Here is a 23,059-nt window from a genome sequence, read left to right as displayed (position 1 = left end):
GACAATGTTGACAGACCTTCATATCGGAACCTCCTGGCCACACATTGCAAACTCTCACAGCACCATCACAACTCACCTGTCATCTGGTATTTTCAGAGCCTCAACTTGGAGTCATATTGTTATGAGAAAATTGTTTAAGACCATTTTAGATTTTTTTGGTCAAAGAAAACACAATCCGTTATATCTCAAAAGGAAATAAGGCCCTGTTTTTAGGTATTGCTTTATTTAAATTCCATCATTGTTAAGTAAATCTTGTGACTTGTGGTAGTGTGTAATACTTATGATTTCCATGCATCCTTGATCAGGAGGATGAAAATAAAAAGTATTCCATGATGCCAGACCTGTGCAATCAAGAAATTCCAGTACTCTCTTCTGGGTACTTGGGAAAATGCCTGCAGTTAAGTAAGCATTAAGCAGAAATCCTGGAGAAGTCACTGAAGGAACCAGCCCTGGTGTCAAAATCAGTGTGGACAAATCCAAGCAGTCCTGTGCCAGGCTGTGCTGTTTGGAGGGGCAGGTTGGTGTTTCTGCCCTGCACAGGACTGTACTGTGCAGAGGCACCGGTTCATCTGGAACTTGTTTGGGTACCTCAGACACACCAATCATTGCTTAAGGTCGGCGTGTCTGCAGTTTGCAAAGCCCTGGCTGCTGGCTGAAGCAAGACTGAATGTAAATACTGCTTATTAGTCATTAAGACTTGAGAGGAACAAAAGTTTTTACAAAAAGCAAAAGCATCATTAACCCTACTTTAGCCCATAGTGAATCTGCACCATTTTTTACTCTCTACTGGTCCCTGTGCATCTTGCTTGATTTTCTCCTGACTCCAAACCATATGAAACTCAAAACTCTTCATTCTCTGGGCTTTTGTGTGGGATGTGAGAGAGTCAGGATGAGATTCTAGATTGTACTGATAGGGGATAATTTCCTACTGGAAAACAGGTCTGCTGAAACCAAAGCAGTATCATAGAAAGATTCAAAGTCTAAACTGAAAGTGAGTCTCTTTCAAAAATGTGCTGTTATCTACGGATAGAACTGGTTTGGAAGGTGGTACATATCTCATTATTGAGGTCTATCGCTCAGTGTTGCTCAAAATTCTTGAAGGACATCCTTTAAACTGTTGTTGTGTATTTCAGTTGATTTAACAAGACAAAAAAAAGGCTAATCATCTCTTAAACTGCTTTTCTTTTTCTTGATAGTTTATTATTTTATGTTAAAAAGGAGAAGCATGACTTAACTTAAGCTAGATTCTCATCCAGCAATATGTGTGTAGATTAGATGAAAGAAATGCTCCCTATCCACAGAACAGTAGATTACTTGTTTAAATTACTTGTCTTAAAAAGATCCCGATTCGGCTTTGCTGAGCATAAAATATTAAATTTACTGTTTATTTTTAGTGGATTGCTGCCAATTTTCTTCTCCCTGACTGTCTTCAGATTGTTTAAAGCATTAAAAAAAAATGTTCTCATCAAACATATATCTACTTACAAGAAATCTCTGTTGGTCTTTCCACAGAGACATAAAATTTTGTTGTTGGGACATGAACTTTGCTGTTATGGAATTTTCCTTTCTTTATTACCTTTGTGGTTTTCCTGTTCTCTTTTTTTTTTTTTTTTCTTTAAGCCCAAGAGTATGGCAAATTATGTTGTGCTAATGTTGCTTATTAAATCTTCATAAAGTGAGAAAATGGAATCCAAGGAGAAAGCTTTAGATGTCTCTTCAGGTGTAGTAGGTTGTTTCATTCTGTTTAATTGGCAGTAATGTTTGAAAACTCTGACCTCATCCTTGCAAAAATTTTGTTAATTGTTTCCTGAAAAATGGTGATAGGCCTGGTCCGCTCCATTGGTAGAAATGACAAAGTAACTGTGTCACTGATATTACTCTGTACTTGCATCTTTGTAATTTGAACCAAATTTGGCTTTTAGGAGCATTTATCAACACAAAATACAAGGCTGGTGTAGAGTCTATAGTTGCAAGTGTATTTTCATAAATAAAAGATTAAGAAGTCAGGCATATGTGACAGATTTTTGGGACCAGGTCAGTGTAGTGTGTCTGCTGACACTTGGAATGTTTATTTGCCTTTTGTTGAAAGGGATATTCAACGTTATTTTTGCAAATCCCCTCCATACAGCAGAGCACTCCCATGCTGGATTGAGTGCTCAGCATGAAATGCTGTTTTTCCTGAGGGAATCTTAGGTGACCCATGCAGGGCCTTTTCTCTCCTCTCAGGAGCACCATCTCCACAGGGAATGGGGAACTGACCCTGAGCAACTACAGCAACATACAGTGCCTCAGCAGCGGGCTCTGAGTGTTCTTCAGGTGTCACAGGTCAAAAATTGTTATGCAGTGCTGAAGAACAAACCAGCTTTTTACTGGAGGACATGTAAATGTTGTAACAAACATCTGGACTGATCTTCTGACCCTAAGGTGGTTACTTAGAAGGTGCATCACTGCCTTTTTACCTTAAAACGCTTTCTCTAACACCAGGGACTGAACTGACCTGACCTTTGCTGCCTCTATAATTAGTTCCTCTTTTTTTATAATGAATTAAGGGGGGGGGGGGGGGGGGGGGGGAGTGTGCGTTGTTGGTGTTATTATTATTATTGTTGTTGTTGTTGTTATGAAAGAGTTCTTATTAATGGATAGTTCCCTAGCTTACTGGGATGGAGATAAGGGAACATGATTTTAAAGGGATCCTGCAAAAAAAAATGTTTGCAGGAAAGAAGAGATCTGAGATTGCAATTGCCTGCAGAGCTGTAGTCAGGGGTAAAGAATGAAAGGTTCTCACTTTGAATGCATTTAGTCTCTAACACAACACAGAACAAGCTAAAACATGAATGCACTATCTCTTAGCTGACTTGTGACAGCTCATAATGAATGAACGTTCTGCAGATTGAAATGTCACACTGACGTGCTTCTGAATAAGGAATGAGTTTCATCAGCTTTATTCAATATATTTCTATCTCTGAAGTATTGAACAATCCATTTTGCTTGGGAATTTATTTGGAAGTGGAAGAAGTTGAAATGTGTGCTCTCTATAGATATTAATAAAGTACTTTTTTTCTTTTTTCCTCCTCATTCCCAAAAATAGTAAGTGAAAGGCTGGATTCTGGCTTTGAAATTGGAAAGATCTATGAAATAAAAGTGTAGAAAGTCAACTGGCTATTTGAATGTAATATTTGGAAACTTTATATATAGATAAAAAAGAAAGGGGTTTGAGAAAATCACATCATAATACTTACAGAATTTTTGGTCCATTTATGGATTAAAAGTACTTTACAGACTGCTAGATCTTTGGTCAATGAAGCAATCCCTGATTACAGTTCCCTCTGCTGCTATCTTTCTTTATATGAAATTCCCATTACTTATAGGAAAAGACTATGGGATCAAGCTTACTGAGGAACATGTTTTATGAATTATTTTTCCTGACCTATCATTCTGCTAATAGTGAAATTTGGCGATAACTTCAATGCTTCCATTGCTCAACAACAGTTTATTTTAAAGGGCACCATAGGTCAGGTGATTTTGCCTGTGTTGCATACATTCATCTCAGAAGAGGACTTTTACATTTTGCACTCTCTTACTGTTTCCCTCCTTGTCTAACTCTATTTTTTTTCCCCTCTCTCTTTTGCAAACCCTTCTAGATGTTCGACTGGATCAGCCACAATAAAGAGTTGTTCCTACAGAGTCACACGGAGATCGGTGTGAGCTACCAACACGCCCTGGACCTGCAGACACAGCACAACCACTTTGCCATGAATTCCATGGTGAGTTGAGGGCACACTGTGACCAGCACAGGAGGGAGGAGAGGGCCAGCACAGGAGGCCACCTCCAGTGCACAGGGCTCTATGGACCTGTGAGAGGTGATGTAAGGAAGGTCAGGCTGGCTGTGACAGCAGCGGTGTTGCTCTCTACCCAGACACTGATCTATGGTTACTTCCTTGACTTGAGAGCAGCACAGTCCTGCGGAGTTTGTCTACATTTTGAAGAGCAAATACAGTATTTTTTAAGTTTTTGACATTTCTTTGACAGGGAATTAATGCAAGCTGTAGGTGGCACCTTAATAATTTATGCTTCTCCCTCCACACCCTGCTAAGGTACTTTTCAAAACCTTGAAAAGGAGACACTAATCAAGCTGTCAGTTGTGGCCACTGTGGGATTTTGCCTCTTTCAGTTGTTAGTCGGTCAGAACTTTTGAATGCAAATCAAAATACCTTTCTTTTTTTAAAAAGAAAAATCATCATACCTTTATAAGTGCTTTGCTCATTTTCTTATTCTTTCCAGACACAAGGTATTTGTTCTGGAAACTGCCCTGCTTTCAGCACAGAAATGAGGACAGGATGTATTGATGTTTTGATTATTGCAGTGGAATAGAAAAATGCATGGATACCCCCTGCTGCAACTGTACAGTGCATAGATGAGCCCTCTCTGAACACTCTCTGCCAACTACAGCAAAGCTTGCCCTGAGTAAACCACTCCTGCAGGTGAATCTCCTCCTGCTGTGCAGGGTCAGGCTACAGCTGCACAGGGGCTGACACCTCGGAGGTGGTTGAAGTTGATGCTGTAAGTCACTGGAGAGCCACACCTGCTCTGGTACTGGAGAGCAGCTGTCTGAAATGGGAAAAAGAGATCCCACCTACCCGAGGAAGCTACAGACCTCACACTGCTTTCATAAGGTTACAGGCATTAACCCTGGGATTCTGGTGAAATTCCAGGTGAGGTAATTAACTTCTCTGACCTGAATTCCACAGGCCGTTTCCACCTACCTAGCTATTCCCCACTTAAATCACTGTGCCTCACTAGGGCATTGCATAACAGTGGGAGATGACAAATGTTTATAAAGCATATTAATGTGTTTATTGTGATTATATCTGAACAGAGCAGTGAAAACCAGGCTCTAGGCACCTCATTGTTAAACTTGCCATCACAGTGCCATCTAGCAAAATCCAGGATAACACTGCCTCCATATAACACTGCTGCTCTCAGAGTCCCAACAAGTAAATGTATCCTGGAGGTTAGTGCATTAAAATTCATTTGACTTATTAAAGATACAAATTTGGCCATAATTCTTCAGAAAATACCATTAGAAGAGTCATGCTGAAGGATCTCCCTTTATCCTTTTTTATGGTAATAATACCACAAAATATGGTAATGTAAAATAATGTTGTGTGGTATTTTTCTTAAAATAACAGGCAGTTAGGCTTGGAAAGAGATCATTGCTGTTAATAGAAAATTAACGAGTGACAGGGATAGGCCACCTAATGGAAGAAAAGTTATTTTCCTCAATTTTTCTTCCATCTGTCCCCAAGTGAACCTTTAAGAATGAGGAATGTGAGGAAGTGAGACATTAGCAAAGTTTTTGAGGGGAGGAGCCCCAAAATGTAACAAATATCCCAAACACTCCCTATAGGAATATAACAGATACAGCTGTACATCATTCTTCATATGCTACTTTTCCTTTAGCTGTAGTTGAATTTTAGAACCAGAATCCCCTCTGATGATGGGGTGATGTCTTCTCTTTGGTTTTGGATCAACATCAATTCATATAGAAAACAGGAACAGTTTATTCAACTTAAATTTTTCATTTGAAATAATTCTTGTGCTGTGCTCTTTTAGTAGGGACTTAGAAAAATTCTTCAGCAGATTTCAGTTGTCAGAGATAGGACAATGAGTTGTGGTATTGTTATTGGCAGTATGGCAAACTTGGGTTAAAAAAGACTCTAGAATTCCTCACAATCAAAAAGGTTTTTCTAGACTCTCCCTGTGGCTGAAAGGCTTCTATTTGGATTATGCATCTGCACAGTGGCCTTTTTAGAGGGTATTTCAATGCCAGGATTGCGCAGGTTGGGAAATGAGGTGAGTTTTCCAGCCTGAAGAGATTGGCTTGTGGAATTAGACAGGGCTACTGTCCTGCAGAAGGCTGGGCATCCCATTTTTGAAACTGCAGACGTGGGGGTATATCAGGCTGAAAGGACATTTGGAAAATAGTGGGGAAAGGGTAATACCATTAAGATATGGCTACTTGAACTAACCTGGAGCTGCTGTTCTACGTGAGCATAGTGCTACCCTCAGCAGTGATGTACCAGTTTTTTAGATGGAGCAAAGTCTTTGCCAGAAAAATCTGGAGTGAGTCCTGGTTTCCCCAGAAGTCAGTGTTGTGAACATGAGGGTGTTGGCATGCAGGAGACATCAGCTTGCTGCATTAGAGTGTTGGGCTGCATACAAGTCACTCCATAGGTAGTAAAGCATGCAGGAAGAGCCAGAGGAGACTGAAACTAAAGTGACCTTTTCCTCTCTTATTTTTATGGCAATATCTTGTTTCTGTTGTTTGTGCTGCCATTTGATTTCTGTTGGAGACTGTTGGAAAATGACTGCTACATATTACTTGATAATGTTTATATTGCAGTAAGAGCAGGAGATTTAAGGCACTGTTACAGCTCCTGAGCACTTTCAAAGGAAGAAATGGGTTTTGCCTTGTTGTCTGTTGACAAAGTCTCTGCTCCTACAATATTAATATACATAAATTTTTTTTGCCCCTCAAAAATATTCTTGCATTAGATTACCCACTGATAAACATTTGTGAAGTTCAGGATTAGGATTAAGTTATGTAGAACATAACTTAACATGCAGAACATGTTAGAGAAACTGTAGCTCTGGTGAATTTACTGTTGTGTAGTTGCAGATAGGTACTCATTAGTGTTTATAATGCAATATTTCTCAGTCTCTTCATGTAATACACTTGGCTGCAAAAAGAAAATGTCAGGAATTCTTTCCAGTGTCTTTAACAGAGAAAGGGGAGATTATTACCGTCACATTTGTTTGCTGTCCCAGGTAGAGTACTGTGACCCACACAAGTCTGAAAACTTACGATTCTGGAGAGCTTTAATAAGACAAAACAAGTATTAGGTTTATATCTGAGGAGTCTACAAGCTCTCTCATACTAATTACAAAACTCAGATATCTAGCTACCATGCTTCGGGCTCAGGACATGGAGATTGGTTCAAGAAGAATGACTTTTCAAACCCAGTTAGATGGTGTTTAAATGTTTTGTTTGTTAGTTGGGATTTTTAAATATATATACTATATATATAATTTTTCTTTTTTCTGAACTTTGAGAGTGAGCTAGATCACACTATAAACTTTTTTTTTTTAAATGGGAATTTGCTTTTTAATTGTGATTTTGCTAGAAATTTGCTGTATAATTTAGCTGGATCTTTTTAGATGCAGTACATCAGCAACTATTGGATTGAGAATAGCTCAGCTGTCGGAAGTCTGAGTAATAAAATAATGAAATCTTGAAGCACTTTTTTTGGTTGTGGGGCTTGGGCTTGTTTATGGTACTGGATTTTGTTATGTGTTTTTAATACATTAAGATCAGTATCGAGTGAAGATCTGGAGGAGGACAAAGTAGCTAAAGGTGCTGTATGTTTTGCAGGGAAAAAGCCTATAAACTTCAGTGGAAGTTGATCAGATCTTGGATCTCTGAGGTGTTTGGTTTTGATTGTGTTTGTTGTTTGGATTTTTTTCTTTACACTGTGCCTAGTGTCCTTTAAGCCTGGCATAACTAATAATAATTAAAATATGATCTTCAGTTTCTCTAGAAAATGCATGCTCCTAATGTTTATTGGGTCATGCCTTTTGTTGCATGATCTTCCTGTACATCTCTGTAGGCATGCTGTGACCAAAGCTCCTTCTCGGAAAAACAATTTGCTACTCTTGTTTGTTACAATAATAATTCTTCCTTTTAAATGATCAATGTGGGATGTGGGGAAATCATATATTTGAGGTAATAAACTGTAGTATGGTATTTTTCTTTTAAATAAGGAGCATAGATTATTTTTTTCTGTGATTCAAGGCAGTGCTTGTTTTCACTTCAGTTTCAAAATAAATTATGTTACTCTTTATCGCAGCTGTATAATGTTTATACTGAAGCAATAATACTTTCCACAAAAATGAATACTTAACTCAGGCCTTTTTCAGGTAATATCAATAATCTAAAAAATTCACTAGAAAACAAAACCTTGGTGTTTCAGTATGGCACAAAGCATACTGGGCTTGGATACCTGGTGTACATGCCATTTGTTCTGACTGAAGTTATTTGTATTTCCCTTGCCTGGACTTTCTTATGCCTGGATCTGATAACTTCCTTAAATTATGAGTTCCTGCTTTCTGTGAGGCATGCACACGAAAATGGGACTGTTCAGTGCAGATATTGCTGCCTGTCCTGCTGGCAGGGAGTTACCTGTCTGACACCACACAGAGATCCACGTTGTCCTGAATCACAATATATTTCAAACACATTACAATTATCATGTAAAGGCTAATAGTGTCTGTTGAAAATTCCCAACATCTGTCTTAAATTATTGGTATTTTTCTGTATGTAGGCTGAGCTAGAATGCCATCCAATACTACACAGACCAATAATTGGTCTTGTTCTAGAAACTTAAAGGTCTTAAAGACATCTCATGAGGAGATTTTTGTCACTGAAACATTCTCCTTTGGATTTATGTGTTATGGTCATTTCACATATGGTTTCTAAAGTCACAGTAACACAGTGCAAACTGGTTATTTATTTAATTTTAAAGAAAAACCCTTCAGCAATCAAATTTCATTTTCAATTAATCTGCAGACCCTTTCTCTTGCAGCCCACCTTTGCTGCTTGCCATCACAGTATCTCACCTAGTCCTCTTCAGAATGAGATCAACACAGCCTTGCAGATTTAATGCTTCCCACAGCTCATTTTTCTTTTGTGAGTGTCAGGCATTCTTTTCATAAGTGTATCATAAGAAAGTGTTGTCCCAGCCACGCTTGGAGGGTTTAATTAGGAGGGGAGGTCTCCCAGCATGCCCACGAGATGATCAGGGATGAATTACTGTATATCCCTGAGGGAGATCATTCCACAGTTGCAACTCCACTGCTGTCAGTGCTTACTGCTGACACTGAGGGCTCCTAGCACGTGCTGGGACCTGGGCAGTGCTTGCTGTGCTGGAGGGAATGGCTGAGTTAAACACGCTGGGGACCAGAATCAACGCCTTGGTTCAGCCACAGAGATGGACTGAGATTTGGTGGACAAAGAGGGGAATGTGAACTTGCAAGGCATTGCTCAAGGCTTTCCTAAACTGTAAAAGAATCTCTTACCTATCATGATGTTGATGTACATGTGGGAAATTTTTGTTTTGTTTGCCAGCCCAGTGATTTTTAGAAGGCAAAAATCCCCTTTTTTGGACTAAAGTTTCAAAGCTGAAATAAAGCCAATAAAAAATTACTTCTAACACGAGGAGTGCTTTTGAAAAGTCTGCACATACATGTGAAATAAAGTTTTTTCAATGCCGAAAGATATATATTAGCCAAAATTTCAGTGTACCTAGTGTCATGACTACGGAATGTCAACTGAAGTGCTTTTACTTCTAGACATTAATATATTGTTTCCTTATTGTTTGACCTATTTTGGTTATATATAGCCATAGATTAGTGATCCCTTGCAGTCCTCTTTGGGGACCCCTCTCAGTTTTGAAAGAAAGGTGAGGTTACATTGAATTTAAAGCGAGATTCTCCATGCACCTGCTATGGTGGATTTTCCAAGCTTAAAGGTAAAACAAAGTCACAGAAATTAGTTGCTCTATTGAATTTATTTCATATAAAGATTGAAAGATCCCTGTAATAGTGACATAGAAAAAAAAATCTCAATTCACTCAGTTTATAAAAGTGAACAAACCAGGGGGAAAGGAAGGTTTAACTTTGTGAAATGTCAACAGATGATTTTTGTCAGCATAGATTTTTCCATTTTACTCAGAACATTACACATTGGCAGATAAAGATGAAAGAAAAAAAAAACTGTCTTACAATGTTGTTCTTCTTCAAGGTGGAAAAGAAATGTCTTGCATTTTGTGAATTGTGGTCAGTTAATGTTGGGTTTTTTTTCCTGAAAGTAAATTATGGATTGCCTTGAAGCTGTACTGCATTTTACTTCAATCTGCAACAGCACTACAGAAGAGCACATCAGAGGTGATACTGCCCTTGAGTGCATTTGTTGCTCAAAAACGAGCAGGAGAAGCTCAGGAGTCTCTGTTTTCTGAGCCTTTTCCACTTGGTGCTCAAAGAACAGTGGTGTGAGCAGGTGATTCCCAAGCTGCTGCTTGCTTCCTGCTGAAAAAGCTATGGAGTTAGTGGGTTGGTACCCTTCCATGAAAAATTCTCCTATAGGAAAGAGAAGTTTCATCCTCATCCCTGTATAAAAATATAACAGACATAAAAATGTATAAATCTCTCTGACTTAAAAACCAGACTCAGAATATCTGCTGCAGTTCAATTAAACTTACCCTTGCCCTCCTGCTGGGTAATACATCTATGCATTGGAGCCATTGGGAGCCACAGAACTCACAGTTGTTTCCTCCATGCCCATTGCATTGCAGTGGCTGAGATAATTCAGCATGGGGAAAAACAAATAAATAAAATCAGAATGAAAACAACTATTTACTACATGAAATCAAAACTTCTGGAACCTTTCCTTCAAACACAGCAAAGTTCCATGGTGCAACTCAAACAAGTTATAGCAGCTGTAGTGATGCTACACTACTTTCTACCAAAAGGATTGACCTGAAATGTTGCAAAATTATCTTGGCTGAGGTTTACTCATGGAGAATTTCTGGGGAAAAGGCTTAAATATTTAGCCTGATTTCCAGTTTCTTACCTAGCGGGACACAAAGAAATGTTTGACTGTGGCTGGTGATCAAAATTTCAAATCATAGTGTCTTTTTTTAGTATACTTCAAGCTCCAGAACAATTTTGATTGGTTTCTCTAATTGTACTGAAAAAAAAATATTTCTTTAAAATTAATCTAATGATTTTGAGCCAAATACAAATTTTAAGAAAAGGCTTTGTGATAAGCGGAAAACAAACAAGACTGAAGGCTGGGTATTGCTTTAGATCTATGTTATTTATGTGGCAGTTGTCACAGTCATAGTTCTACCAGGCAGAATTGAGTGGCTCAAAGGGCTGGGGCCCAATCTTTTTCCCCTTTAGCACCTACCCTTATGATGAATGTACTTCATAGTTATCCCACACACTTTGCAGACATACTTTGCCCTGCTTTACAACTTAGGTTGGACCTGTGCCTACTTTGGCAGTGCTCTGTTGCATTTCATGTTTGGATTGGCAGATACCTTTCCACGTTTTGCTCCCACTCACTCTGATGAGATCCTGCTCCAACAAACACTTCAATCTCTGATTTATTATTTGCCCATGAGTAATGCTGCTAAAATCATCAAGGTTGTGTCTGTCCTTGTGCGTGAAGGTCTTGCAGATTCTACTCTTAGAGATTTTTAAAGCCCTTTGGAAATAGTTTTGAGAGACAAGAAAGCAGCAGTAGGTCAACATTAGCAAAACATCTCAAATTTTGAGATGTTCCTTTCCCCTGACGAGGAGGAAAGAGAAAGGAAAAGTGCTTACATCAAATGCCTTTCCAGAAATCTGCAGGACAGCTGTCATTTGTCTTTTGATGGTGCATCGCTGTAAGATGTAAGTCATGATGGCTATTTATTTTCAGCATAAATTCCTATGCAGAATGTGGGGGTATTGTAATGCAATTACATTGCTGTCCACAGTTCAGTTTGAGAAAAAACTATTCTTCCACTTCTTCAAGGCTGAATAAAAACAATAATGGAAAACTCTTATGAAAGAAAAGAAAATATTACCCTTTTAGAGGCTTTTGAATCCTTCTAAATGCAGAATGGAGTTGAATAATATCTCTGCTGGAGAACAGCTTAAAATAGCCTGCAGAAAAGATAACATTTTAACTGAAGGCTATAACGTAATAGACATTTCTATGGAAACACTTATATTTCTGTAGAATATCCTTATAAGCTCTTTTAAATTCTGTAAGACTTTTCCATTTGTTGACACTACACGTCTATAAAGGATTATCAGACAGTTCTCAAAGGGCAAAAGCAAACCTTTTACTTATCAATATGTCCAGAAATATGAATTAATGCAACAGAAATATCAGGAATAAGGTAGAAGCAATGAGTACACCCTAACAGGTGAGTAAATAGCTGAAGTATGCCAAATTAGTTTTACATAAATAAATTCAAGGAGAGAGGGGGAGATAACAGTGTTAGATAATGGCATAGATGTACAGAAAGAATCCAGAGGGATGTGTTTTTAGAGTGGCAGGTAGTATGACTGCTATTCACGCATATTTAAGCAGGTGCTTGATTGCTTTCACTGAACTGCTTGGCTTTACTCCAGCTGATGGTGTTTGGAATGTGTAATGAAGGCAGAGGGTGGTCACAGTTCTTCCTTCTCTTTATTTATGTCTGCTTTTTAATTTTCAGAATGCCTATGTCAACATCAATCGAATCATGTCTGTGGCGTCAAGGCTCTCCGAGGCAGGCCACTATGCTTCCCAGCAGATTAAACAAATATCCAGCCAGCTGGATCAAGAGTGGAAGAGTTTTGCTGCAGCTCTGGATGAGCGCAGCACCATCTTAGCCATGTCTGCTGTCTTTCACCAGAAAGCTGAACAGGTGAGTTCCTTTTGGGAGAGGCAAAATGGTCCAGTGCTACCTCGATAATGATGATACTGCAATTTTTACTTCATGGCTTTTGGCTTATGTGCAGTGAGGCTGAGAGCTTTGTTCCTGGTGGCTTAGTGTCTCAAAAACAAACAATAACATTTCCACCCCAAAAATGGCCCATGTCCCCTGATGGGTAAGAAATTATGTTTTCACCTTAATAATGAGGAAGAATCTGATCATAACTGAAGTGTACTGGTGCAGTAACATGCTGTTTTATTTCTAATACTTCATTAGTGCTGTGGATAAATTCAGGTTTATTATGGTCAGGAAAACAGCATCTGCACTCAAATGTGTATGTGCTATGTGCACAGGAATGTTCACACATGTGATATAGACCCAAAACAGCAGGCAATTTCTAGGAGCCAAAGAACATTGTTGTTAATGAAAATTACAGAATTCATTCCAACACTTACTCTTACAGTGCTCTCCATAGCCCCAGACTTTGTTAGACCTCACCAAGTAGAGATTTCAGAGACAGCTGTGAACATCAAAGAAAATTTTCCATATCCCTGAACTTTATTTTGTGCCTTTAACAACTACTAGAATGGTTCCGTAATTCATAGCTAGAAAAGATTTAAAATGTCACTGAATAAACCTTGTGCTTTTTTTTGCATCTAAACCAGGTCCACCTAATGATGATGGTTCAACATCGATTATATGTTGATTACATTCATCATCCAGTGACAAACACTGCTTTGGGGCTCTCTTCAGTGTTGTTGTGTGCTTGTTTTTCCAAGTAGTTAATACCAAAGCTACTAAGTGGGTGTGCTTGACGTTTATAAAATAACCCATACTTGAAGAATCTGAAGAAGAAATTTTAAGAGCTAAGCCAGAAACTGTGTCTCTTAAGGCAGAATATATGTATAAAAAAGGTTATCTTAAAAAGATTTTCCTAATTGTTTGTTTCTTACTGTAGAATTACAATGGATTTTTCTTTATTCCATGTTTCCTATTGACAACAGGCAATAGCATAGAGCAATTACTCACCCTACTGGGCACTTACTCATGTAAGCACACTCAGGGCCTTTGATGGGACTGATAATCTAAGATGCCCAGTACAAGAACTTTCATCTCCTTACAATGGACACTGTAGGGATTAGGTGTAGTCTGCGTGTTAATAATTGGTCAATCATCATATATTCATAAAGTAAAATCAAAACTAGAATTTATATGCAGTCTCTAGTCACAATGAAAATGTTTAGGATTTATTAAAGAATTAGATAGTTCTTGTTTGCTTAGTTTAGGCTTGGGGTAGTTTTTATCACTTTTTTTTTTAAAATGAGTTATTCCCTATTTTTCTGAAGTGTCAGTCTTGTTTGCTGTTTCTGAGGAGCTGCTGAGGTATTGTGCAGCATGAAAGGCAATAAACCAGAAAACTTTACTGACCTGCACCTCTTCCCAACAAACTGAAGTTTGTGCTGACAGAAGCCAATCTCTCATGACTAACAGACAGGAGAATTCACTAATTGTGACAGCAGTTGCTTCTCACTTGCAGTAAGAGAAAATTCAGTGGAAGATAAATGCTGATATGAATCCTGTGAACTCAGCTACAAAAAAGAAATGTGGGTGTCATTGTGTCCGTGAGCCAGGACTAAAATTTCCTTCCTGCCTTAGTAACTCTGGTGGGATAAACCAATGGCTTGAGCTAATAATTTGGTCATTTAAGCTCTCTACAGTATAAATAGTGAGGTGTTTGAGATTTGGTCTGTAACTAAGTCTGTTGTCTATCAGACATTCCTTCCAAATGTGACTCTTTATTATTTGGCATCAGGCAGGGTTTTTTTTAACTCAAATCAGGGCTTCATTATTTTACAATAAATAGGGCTTACTATGAAATAGGGCTTTATTGTGAAGCAAAGATATAGATAAACCCACTATTTCCTCTGTTGCAGATAGAATCTATTTTAGCTCTCCTTGTTCTCTCAATAAGGGTAATCTTGTTGCAGATGCAGCCATTTCTCCCACAGTGTATCCCTGCTTCCCTCACACCTATCTCTGGTGCAGATTGTCATTCCTTCTCCAGTGCAATAAGCTGCTACCGTCTCTTTGTTCATTCCTTCCTATTGATTGAAGGTCTCTGTGATGCCAACATGAAGCCAGTCTACTAGGACCATAATCTTTCAGCCTCTGGCACACCCCAGCCTGCAAAGGAGTCGTTGGCTGGAGACAGAGATTTATGAAATATCTATAATATGCAAGCTGAGCAGAAAGAAACTTGTTTTTTCAAGGTCTCTTCCTTAAGACCCCACACAGAAAACTGCATAAAATACAATTTTTCTGGCTTGGAAGGATGAAAGGCTGAGGCAACCCTGCTGGGAATTGAACCTCACATCTGTCTTCATGTGCCTCAGAATCACCATGCTTTCCTGGCTTTTATTGCAGATACATGTGGCATGTATGAACGGGACTCAGCTGAACAGATTCTTGGATGTTTTATTTCTTTTTTTTCCTTTTCTGTTTTTTAGTGTGTGTGCACATAATTGTCTTTCTTAAATTTTTAAGCACAACTAGCACATACTAAACCATTATCAAGAAAACAGCGAAGAAAAGAAAGAAAGCAAGACAAACCTTGCCAACTACTTAGCCTCCAGCTAGGCACCCTTCAACACAGGTGTTTGATCAAAAGCCAGTAGACTAAACTCGAAACAACCACTTTTTCCGGGTCAAGGTACCCCTCAGCAGATTCAGTGGAGGTTGTTTCCCAAATTTCCTATCATTCCCCCTGCTACAAATCTCTTGATTCTTTGGAGTTTTTTCCTTCTTTCCTCTTTTTTTTTATTTCCCCTCCCTTTCTCATGCTTATGTGGAGATATTCTAGAGCAAAAGAGAATCTGCTTCTCTATGTATGTCTGAAACTATTCAAAGTGTCAGAAGGATGTAGGACAACATGTCTTATCTCACTGAGATTTCAAGAGAATGTGCTGATTTACTCCAGATGAGATTTCAGCTCACCAACCACCAGACGGGGGAAGCACCCACACCAGGTGTCCTCCCCATTTTGGATGTAATCTCTGAAGGTGTGCTAAAGTGTTCGTAACATGTTCACTCTACAGATCCTGTCAGAATGAACAAATTAATGTTTTGAATCAGCCAGCAGATCTCAACCAATTAATTCTGGGTCAGAGTCTACCCTCAGAAGTGCATGAGCAGAATTACTGTTTAAGGTAGTAGGTGTTAAGTGCACACATTAGACGTTTATGCTGATTCTCAGAAAAGTGACCCCTGACCATTTGTTTCATGTTACTTTACTCCCCAGTCAGGAAGATTACTGTTCTCATCTCTCAGCTCTGCCTGGATCTCTCTAAGCACATCTTCAACTCCCTTATAGGAGGCAAGGAAATGAAAAAGAGAAGCGAGAAGCGAAGCGAAGCGAAGCGAAGAGAAGAGAAGAGAAGAGAAGAGAAGAAAGGAAAAGCCAGTTAATATCTATAAGATGCAGGGCTAAGACCAAGATAGATAGGGAAATTCCAGAAACAGCATCAGGAAATATACAAGTACCTTCATACGAAAAATTTAAAAATTCAGGGTAGCAAGAGGTATTAAGAGTCACTGAAGAAAGTTGCTTCTTGGCTTTCTTCTCATCTTTCCCCACAGCCATGCTGGAACATGAAAGCACACTAGAATTTTGGTTTAAATTTTCTGGATCCTGGAGAACCACCCTGGTTATCCTGCAGCTTCCACACAGAGGCCAACAGTAAGCAAGGAGTGTGCAAAAAAATACATAGAAATAAAGAGTACAAAATGTCTGAGCTGTGTTTTGGAGCAATCTCGTGGTACAGCAGAGCAGTCCCTGAGGAAAATTAGTAAGAAGTCTGAGAATCCTTCATTACCTGTTAGAATCTGCATACAGAATTTGCAACTCATGTTGTGATTTAGGAGTAAGTGTAGGTCATCATTTTAAAGTTACTTTTGGATTGAATCAGAGATACAAAGGTACCATAGGGACTTCTTTATTTTTTGGGAGACATTCTTCCTAATCTTTCTCAAAGCCTTGAAAAGCATGGACAATTATTGTAGCCTGTCATTTCAAATCATATTTAAGCAGTTTTTATGTTCCCAATAGGAGATATTCTAGTCAATAAGCTAATTACAAATTTAAGCATTTCATTTAAATGGTATTGAGTTCTAGTAGACAGTAAGGACTCCTCTTCCAAACTAAGTTAGTAACTTACAATTTTAAATTCAAGTTTTTGCAACTCAGTCAAATGGTGATTTTGTGATAAGAATTTGCTTCTAGCATGAAGGACTACATTTAAATAATTTTTTTGTCTGCCACAGTGTGTGACAAATAATAAAATTTTAAAAAGCTGCTCTTTTCAAAACATCCAAATCAATAGTCCTGTGGCCTGAACTAGCACTTTGCAACAATCTTTAAAAAAACCCTATTTGCTCTTCCTGCCTGACTCTGCACACACAGCACAGACCACTCTGCACTGTTTCAGAATATCAAACACTGACAGCCTGCATCTCTCAAAACTTTTTCAAACATATGATGTCAACTGCTCTTGCTAGTGGCAGAAGCAAAATTAACAAAGTATTTGTGACATTGTCTATGTACAAAAGATAGATGCAAGACAGCAAGGTGGACATGGTTCTGTGCATTGGATCTTCTTGAGACTTCTCCCACGTACTGTGCAAATCACAGTCTGGGGATGTGACAATAGATGAGTAACATGACTATAAGAGCTTTTACTAAAATTGGTAGAATTCAGCAGTTTTGATAAGAGCCATAACAGTGTGACTCCAGCTGCAGGAACACTCATCTATGAAGTGTAAAGGTCTTTTGTTCACTGTTTCGACCAAGAGGTTCATGGTACAGCCCCGAAAGGGATCAATCTCGGCTCTGGGCTCTTAAACTGCATAGGAAATTATGTGAATTCTATTACTTTGGCAAAAAATATGATGACTTCAGCTTTATGCAGGGGTGTTTGGGGATTTCATCTGAACAGATTCAACAGATCATAAGTCAAACCAGTGCAGGAGAGCCTGCCATCCTTGCCTCTAGCTTTCTAGAAAGCACAGTTGTCACTGGTAGATTTGTACATTGTAGACATGAATGCTTCAGAATTCATCTTTGTCACCAAATCTTTATGCACTGAAGTGTTTACAATGCACACACTTTGTAGCGTTGATTACACAGCAGCATGGTGAATAGCTTTACACTACCAATAGAAAAGGATGCTGATGCCAGAGACAGAGTTGGACTGGAATTCTTTGCTTTGAATCTCACAGCCCTTCACGCTGTGAGTGAGTGCTTTACTAACAAGCCACAGGTGAACACTTCAGGAGGCAATAAAGCTGTGATCCTGGGGTGGTTTTGTGGCATTATACATTCGTCCTACAGGGCACCGCATCTGTTATATAATTAGCTGTTCTTTTTTATAAATAGCCCAAGGTATGGCAGGCTGGTTTAACAGAAAGGTGGAGGAAGAGAAAGCATTAATGAGAAGTAATGAGGTGGCATTAGGCAGTTCATATGGAGAAAATATGAACATGTGAGCTGTGTCATTGAACTAAGCCCTGCTTAAAAGAAAAACAGGGTGGGTCTTAGAGACTAAATTCCTATTTTCTTTTACAGAACAGGCAGCACCCAGGAGAGCTTCCTCAGTTTGTTCTGCCAAAGTGCATCAGCATTACTCTGGAGGCCTTTAAGAGTGGAAAAATATTTTTTTCCACCCCTTTGCTCCCCAAAGTGTTCAGTTTCTGGCTGGCTGTTAAGGCTTCCAACCAAGGTGCTAAACCATATCAATTGCAATGGCAGTGCATTTTTTTTTCTCCCTTTTCATGGACATCTGCCTACCAGGAACTGGACTGAGACCAGCAGCTGATTTTGTGCTGGCTGCTTAGCAGGCATCAGATGGTAATGGTATCTGATCAGTGCTGACCTGGGCCAGAAGCACTTGTGACCCACGGGCTTAAAGCCTTGGCATCCTAATAGCAATCCCACTGAGCTGGACCTGGGTTGGGAGCTCCTTGAATGCAGACTGCCTGCCTTTCACTGAAATGAATGTCAGCAGTGATTTTAATGGGAGTTTTCTGTTGCTCATGCAAGTAGTTTTAAGGACAGGTAAATGACTGAGTAAAGACAGACAGATGAGTCAATGCCAAAGGCAGCTGGAGCTGGTCACTGTGCCCTTTTTTTCTTCACACTGATGGTTTTTTTCTAGACATGTTGCAGCCTCCCTGATGGTGTGCAAAGGCTTTTAGAATGAGTGTTTGCTGAACCTGCCTAAATAAGCATTTATTTTTAATCCAGAAGAAACAGAAAACATTCCTTTGGATCCAGGTGTCATTGGAGTACTGAGGAGGTGACAGGAATGTGCCTTTTCAAAGTGCCCAAAAGGACTCCTTTATAACTGCTATGTTCTTCTCAGTCGTTGCTGCAGTCACATGTGGCACTCTACAAAGTTTTTTAGTGTTGATCAGAGGTTGTTTTGTTGCTCATTGTTCCTGGAATTGTCTCAGTTCCTTTCAGGTGTGGATGCCTGGTGCAAAATGTGCAGTGATGGAGGCCTCCCCTCAGAAATGCAAGACCTGGAACTGGCCATCCACCATCACCAGACCCTGTATGAGCAAGTCACACAGGCCTACACAGAGGTATGTGCTTCCCAGAGAAAATGTGAGTACCTGCTGAGTGATAACAGACACATGGCTGCATTTAGGAGCTTAGCTTTGCTAAATGAGCTAGGTTCTCCTTTCCATTTCTGCAGCTCTTTCAAAGATGGAGTCAGACCTAACCCCAGGCTGTAGTATGTGACTTCCCAGCAATTTGCTTGTGAGGGAAGAACCATAGGACAAATCTGAAATCATACAGAAATGAAATCTAGAACCAGTGTTGGCACCCCAAAGAAGAATCATTTCACTGCTTCTGCTGAACTGGGAACCCCTTTTTGCCACCAGCACCTTTACTCCTTGTGCTTTCCTTCTGTGGATGAGTCCTGGCTCTAGCACAGGTGTGCTAATGGCTCAAAGGATGCCAAAGGCTTTTTCCTGCAATGTACAAGTCAAGGAGATGTAAGGTCCTGATTGCAGCAAATGCTCAAAAGACTTGCTTTAGATAGAATCTAGAATCATTTAGGCTGGAAAGGACCCTTAAAATCCTGAATCCAACTGCTGAGCTAAAACTATCATCTACTACTAAATCCTGTCCCTAAGCACCATGTCAGATGTATTTGTATATACTGTTGTAAAATATCTCCAACCTAAATAGGGTATGTGCTTTTTCCTTTAAAAGAAGATGCCAAGAATCCTGAGACAAATTCTCTGTAATTTTGTCAAAAAGCCCCGCATGAAGTTCTTTACTTGCTTTTTTCCCCATTCAGGCTATAGAGCATGAAGTAAAATGTCACATTTCCCTGGACTGTGCTCTACTGGAGTGTCTCTCTGGCTGTGAAGGGACTTTGCTCCTTGCAGAGTTTTCCAAGCTGGACTGGAGGATTGTGGTAGTGTTTGCTATACTTAGTAAATTACCAAGTGAAGACTTCAGGACAGAATAGAGCAATATTTTACACACACACACGTATATCTGTATCTATCTATCTATCTATCTATATGTATCTCCTACGTGCTCATCCCATCTCTTGCTCTGGTCATCATATCCTTGAAAGAATCTATAGTATAAAATAGAAGAGAAGCTGATTTACTGTTTAATCTTGGTGGTAGGCACTCGTGCATTCACAGTGAAGTTGTGCAGTTACCCTGATGATGAATGTAAGGAGTATTAGAAATCTCTTCTTCCCCAAACACCTGCAAGAATTTGGGAGTTAGTCAAATAAGAAGGAACAAGTCTGGCTTGCAATCACAAACGGTGCTTCCTTACTCAGTCCTCAGGCTTTTCAGGAGTAGTGCACTGTGTGCCAAACACAGAAGAGTCCTGTTGACCTCCAGTTGCAGCTGTGAATTTCATACAAGTGCCTAGTCAGGTGAAACTACGTTTTTAGGTTTCATTTAAAAATATTTCTAAAAACTAAGTCAAGTTTGGATTAAATAAAAACTAATGTTTTAAACTAGCATTTTATTTGTCAGCCTTGATTTTAGTTTTTGTGAAATGAAAATTTTGTTTAAAACTCATTGCCAAAAGTACCCATTAACATCCATAATGCTTTTGCTGATGCTTCCTCAGAAGGATATAATTTTTCAGAAACACAGATGTTTAAATTATCTCTATACTGTTTTACTAGAAAGTACATTTTGAAACAGTATGTAGAATTGCCAGAATTGTGCAGGTCCATTCAGCTTAAGACTTTTGCAATACTTAAAAATACGTTACAAATAAGATGTGAGTGAAGCGATGTGACTAACCTGGGCTGTTTTCATTGTCTCCTTGCACAGTCCTTGAAAAATTCAAAAAGATTCACATGAAAAGAGTTTTGTTGATTTATTTTTGCAGTTATAAAGAGAACATGGAAACGACTGAAAGAGCACAGTAGGTGGCTTCTCCATTTGTGAGGCTGTTCCTTTCTGAAATCTGCTCTTTGGGGAACTCTGAGAGCACAAACCTTCTGAGATACTGATTGGGAATACAATATTATTCACAGTTTTGGAAAACAGACTCTTTAAGCTGAAGAATTTCAGAGCTGCAGATGATACAAAACCGTGGAATATCTATGTAATCCTTGTGAATACTGAGTACCACTGGTTACCTGATGGTCACCATGCTCCTTTTCATTTATTTAGTCCAGTTTGATGGGACAGGGGTGTAAACTGGAGAGCAGAAAAACACTTCTAATAGCCTCTGATTTGTATTAATGATTACTAACAGGACAACACAAGGACTTCAAATTTGGTGTTTTATCTGTCTGTGCAGGGAATAACTAGGAGGTTATCCCCATTAGGGAAAAATCATAACTTGTCATCTCTGGGGCTTTTTAGACAGACAATAGAAACAAATTGCCATACAATAGATAAAAACCCACAGCCCATAGAAGAGGAAGGAGTAAGAGACAATACAGAAGTGTAGCTATTAATAGATCTGTATTATAGCACAAACGTTGTAAGAAAGTTGTCCTGAGTAAAACATGTCTGTTATATTTTCTGTGCAATCACATCGCTTACTGCTAAAGTTTTGAACCTTTATTTTTAATCCCAGTTCTGCTGTGATTGCTAGTAGTGTAAATCAAGAGGAACTCCACTAAAACCATTGGAACACCACCCAGGGGCTGATTCAGACCAACTCAAAGCCCAAAGCCCAGTAACAGATACATAGTGAATTACACAGTGAATTTAGCCAGTGCAAAGAGGGAGTTTCTGGTCTAATAAGCTGCACCCGCATGTGTCCATAGCCTTGGTTTCCTGTTCCCAGTGATTAAGTAGTTGCTGATTGCCTTCCCACAGATGAAATAGGATGTAGTATGCCTTATCTCCTTCCTCTGGAAGCTGCTTCTTCCTGGCTAGCAGCTAATGCCATCTCCATAATCTTGCCAAGGTAACACCTGTGCCTCAGTGTTTCCTCCTAAAATCCTCCATCATATCATATGTTGTTCCCTCTCTGACCGCAGAAGGCTCCGGCATGCGCAAAGTATTCCAGCTGATCTTCAGCAGCAACTGAAATTGAGTGTGGGAAGCCACTCCCTATGTACTTTACACATATTTCCTCATCTAATTCCAAATTGCCTTGAATACTTAAAAAATATCCAAGAACTTGCCTAAGGCCACCAAATAATCATAAATATGATGAGATTTTACTCCAATTTTTGCCAGCATGCATCTCAGAAGGTATCTTGATTTCTCTGAAAATGCACCAGGTACACAGTGTTACCACAGACTGGAACGTGGCATGGCTTGCCAAAAGACACAGGTTTGGGCATTAAAGGTTATTTGCTACATTTGAACATGCAACTTATAATACAGGAATAAATGAGACATGGAAATCCTGGGGATGTGTTTTAACTTCGATAATGTTCAAATTTTGAACTGGATGAAAAACATTCTTTACCCTATTTTCTGGCAAAATCGGTAATTGTGACTGCATACAAATACACTTTTCAGGAAATCTTGTCATTTTCACTGCAGTTTGTTTCAGAGGTAAAAGAGAAAAGTGGGCTGGGAAGAGGGAGGGATTACAATAGTGTCCTCATTCACCATTTCTGTTGAACAAAATATTTTAATTTTATAATCTGGAACTGAAAAATTATTTCAAAAAGCCTTTTTTTTTTTTGAGAATCAGTGCATGCACACATTTTTTACTAGAAATCTGCTTTTTATGGTTACATTTGTCATTTTGCCCCTGCAATATGAAAATGGTACAGGAATGTTCCAGAAAAAGAAAATCTCGCATTCTGCAGGCATTTTGATTTTTTTTAATGCCCAAATGCCTTTGCATCTGCAAATATCTTTTAATGTGCTTGAAAAAGGTGACATGTGTGCAGAGGGCTTGGCATTTACCAGCAAACTTTGTAGTCCATTGAAAATGGAGACCACAGGTCCCTCTGAGCTGTTCCTGAGGAATAAAAGAATCAGTCATATACTAATTTATTTTTCACTGCCAC

The 23,059-nt window shown here is 39.1% G+C and overlaps 1 protein-coding gene across 11 annotated transcripts in view; it reads left to right on the top strand.

Moving 5' to 3' along the window:
• Positions 1-23,059, top strand: part of KALRN (kalirin RhoGEF kinase) — a 483,534-nt gene that overhangs the window by 216,473 nt on the left and 244,002 nt on the right. For all 11 annotated transcript variants that reach the window (XM_042041538.1, XM_042041539.1, XM_042041542.1 and 8 more), the window contains exons 7-9: positions 3,642-3,764; positions 12,330-12,521; positions 19,038-19,169. In XM_042041538.1, coding sequence (XP_041897472.1) covers positions 3,642-3,764; positions 12,330-12,521; positions 19,038-19,169 — 447 coding nt within the window. The remainder of the gene's footprint in view (positions 1-3,641; positions 3,765-12,329; positions 12,522-19,037; positions 19,170-23,059) is intronic.

Source organism: Corvus kubaryi, unplaced genomic scaffold, assembly GCF_017639235.1.
Source record: "Corvus kubaryi isolate FWS band 111438036 unplaced genomic scaffold, C.kubaryi_AGA036_p1.0 37396, whole genome shotgun sequence".
Classification (NCBI taxonomy): Eukaryota; Metazoa; Chordata; class Aves; order Passeriformes; family Corvidae; genus Corvus; species Corvus kubaryi.
The sequence above is the reverse complement of the archived record's forward strand: the minus strand, read 5'-3'. Positions and strand labels throughout refer to the sequence as shown.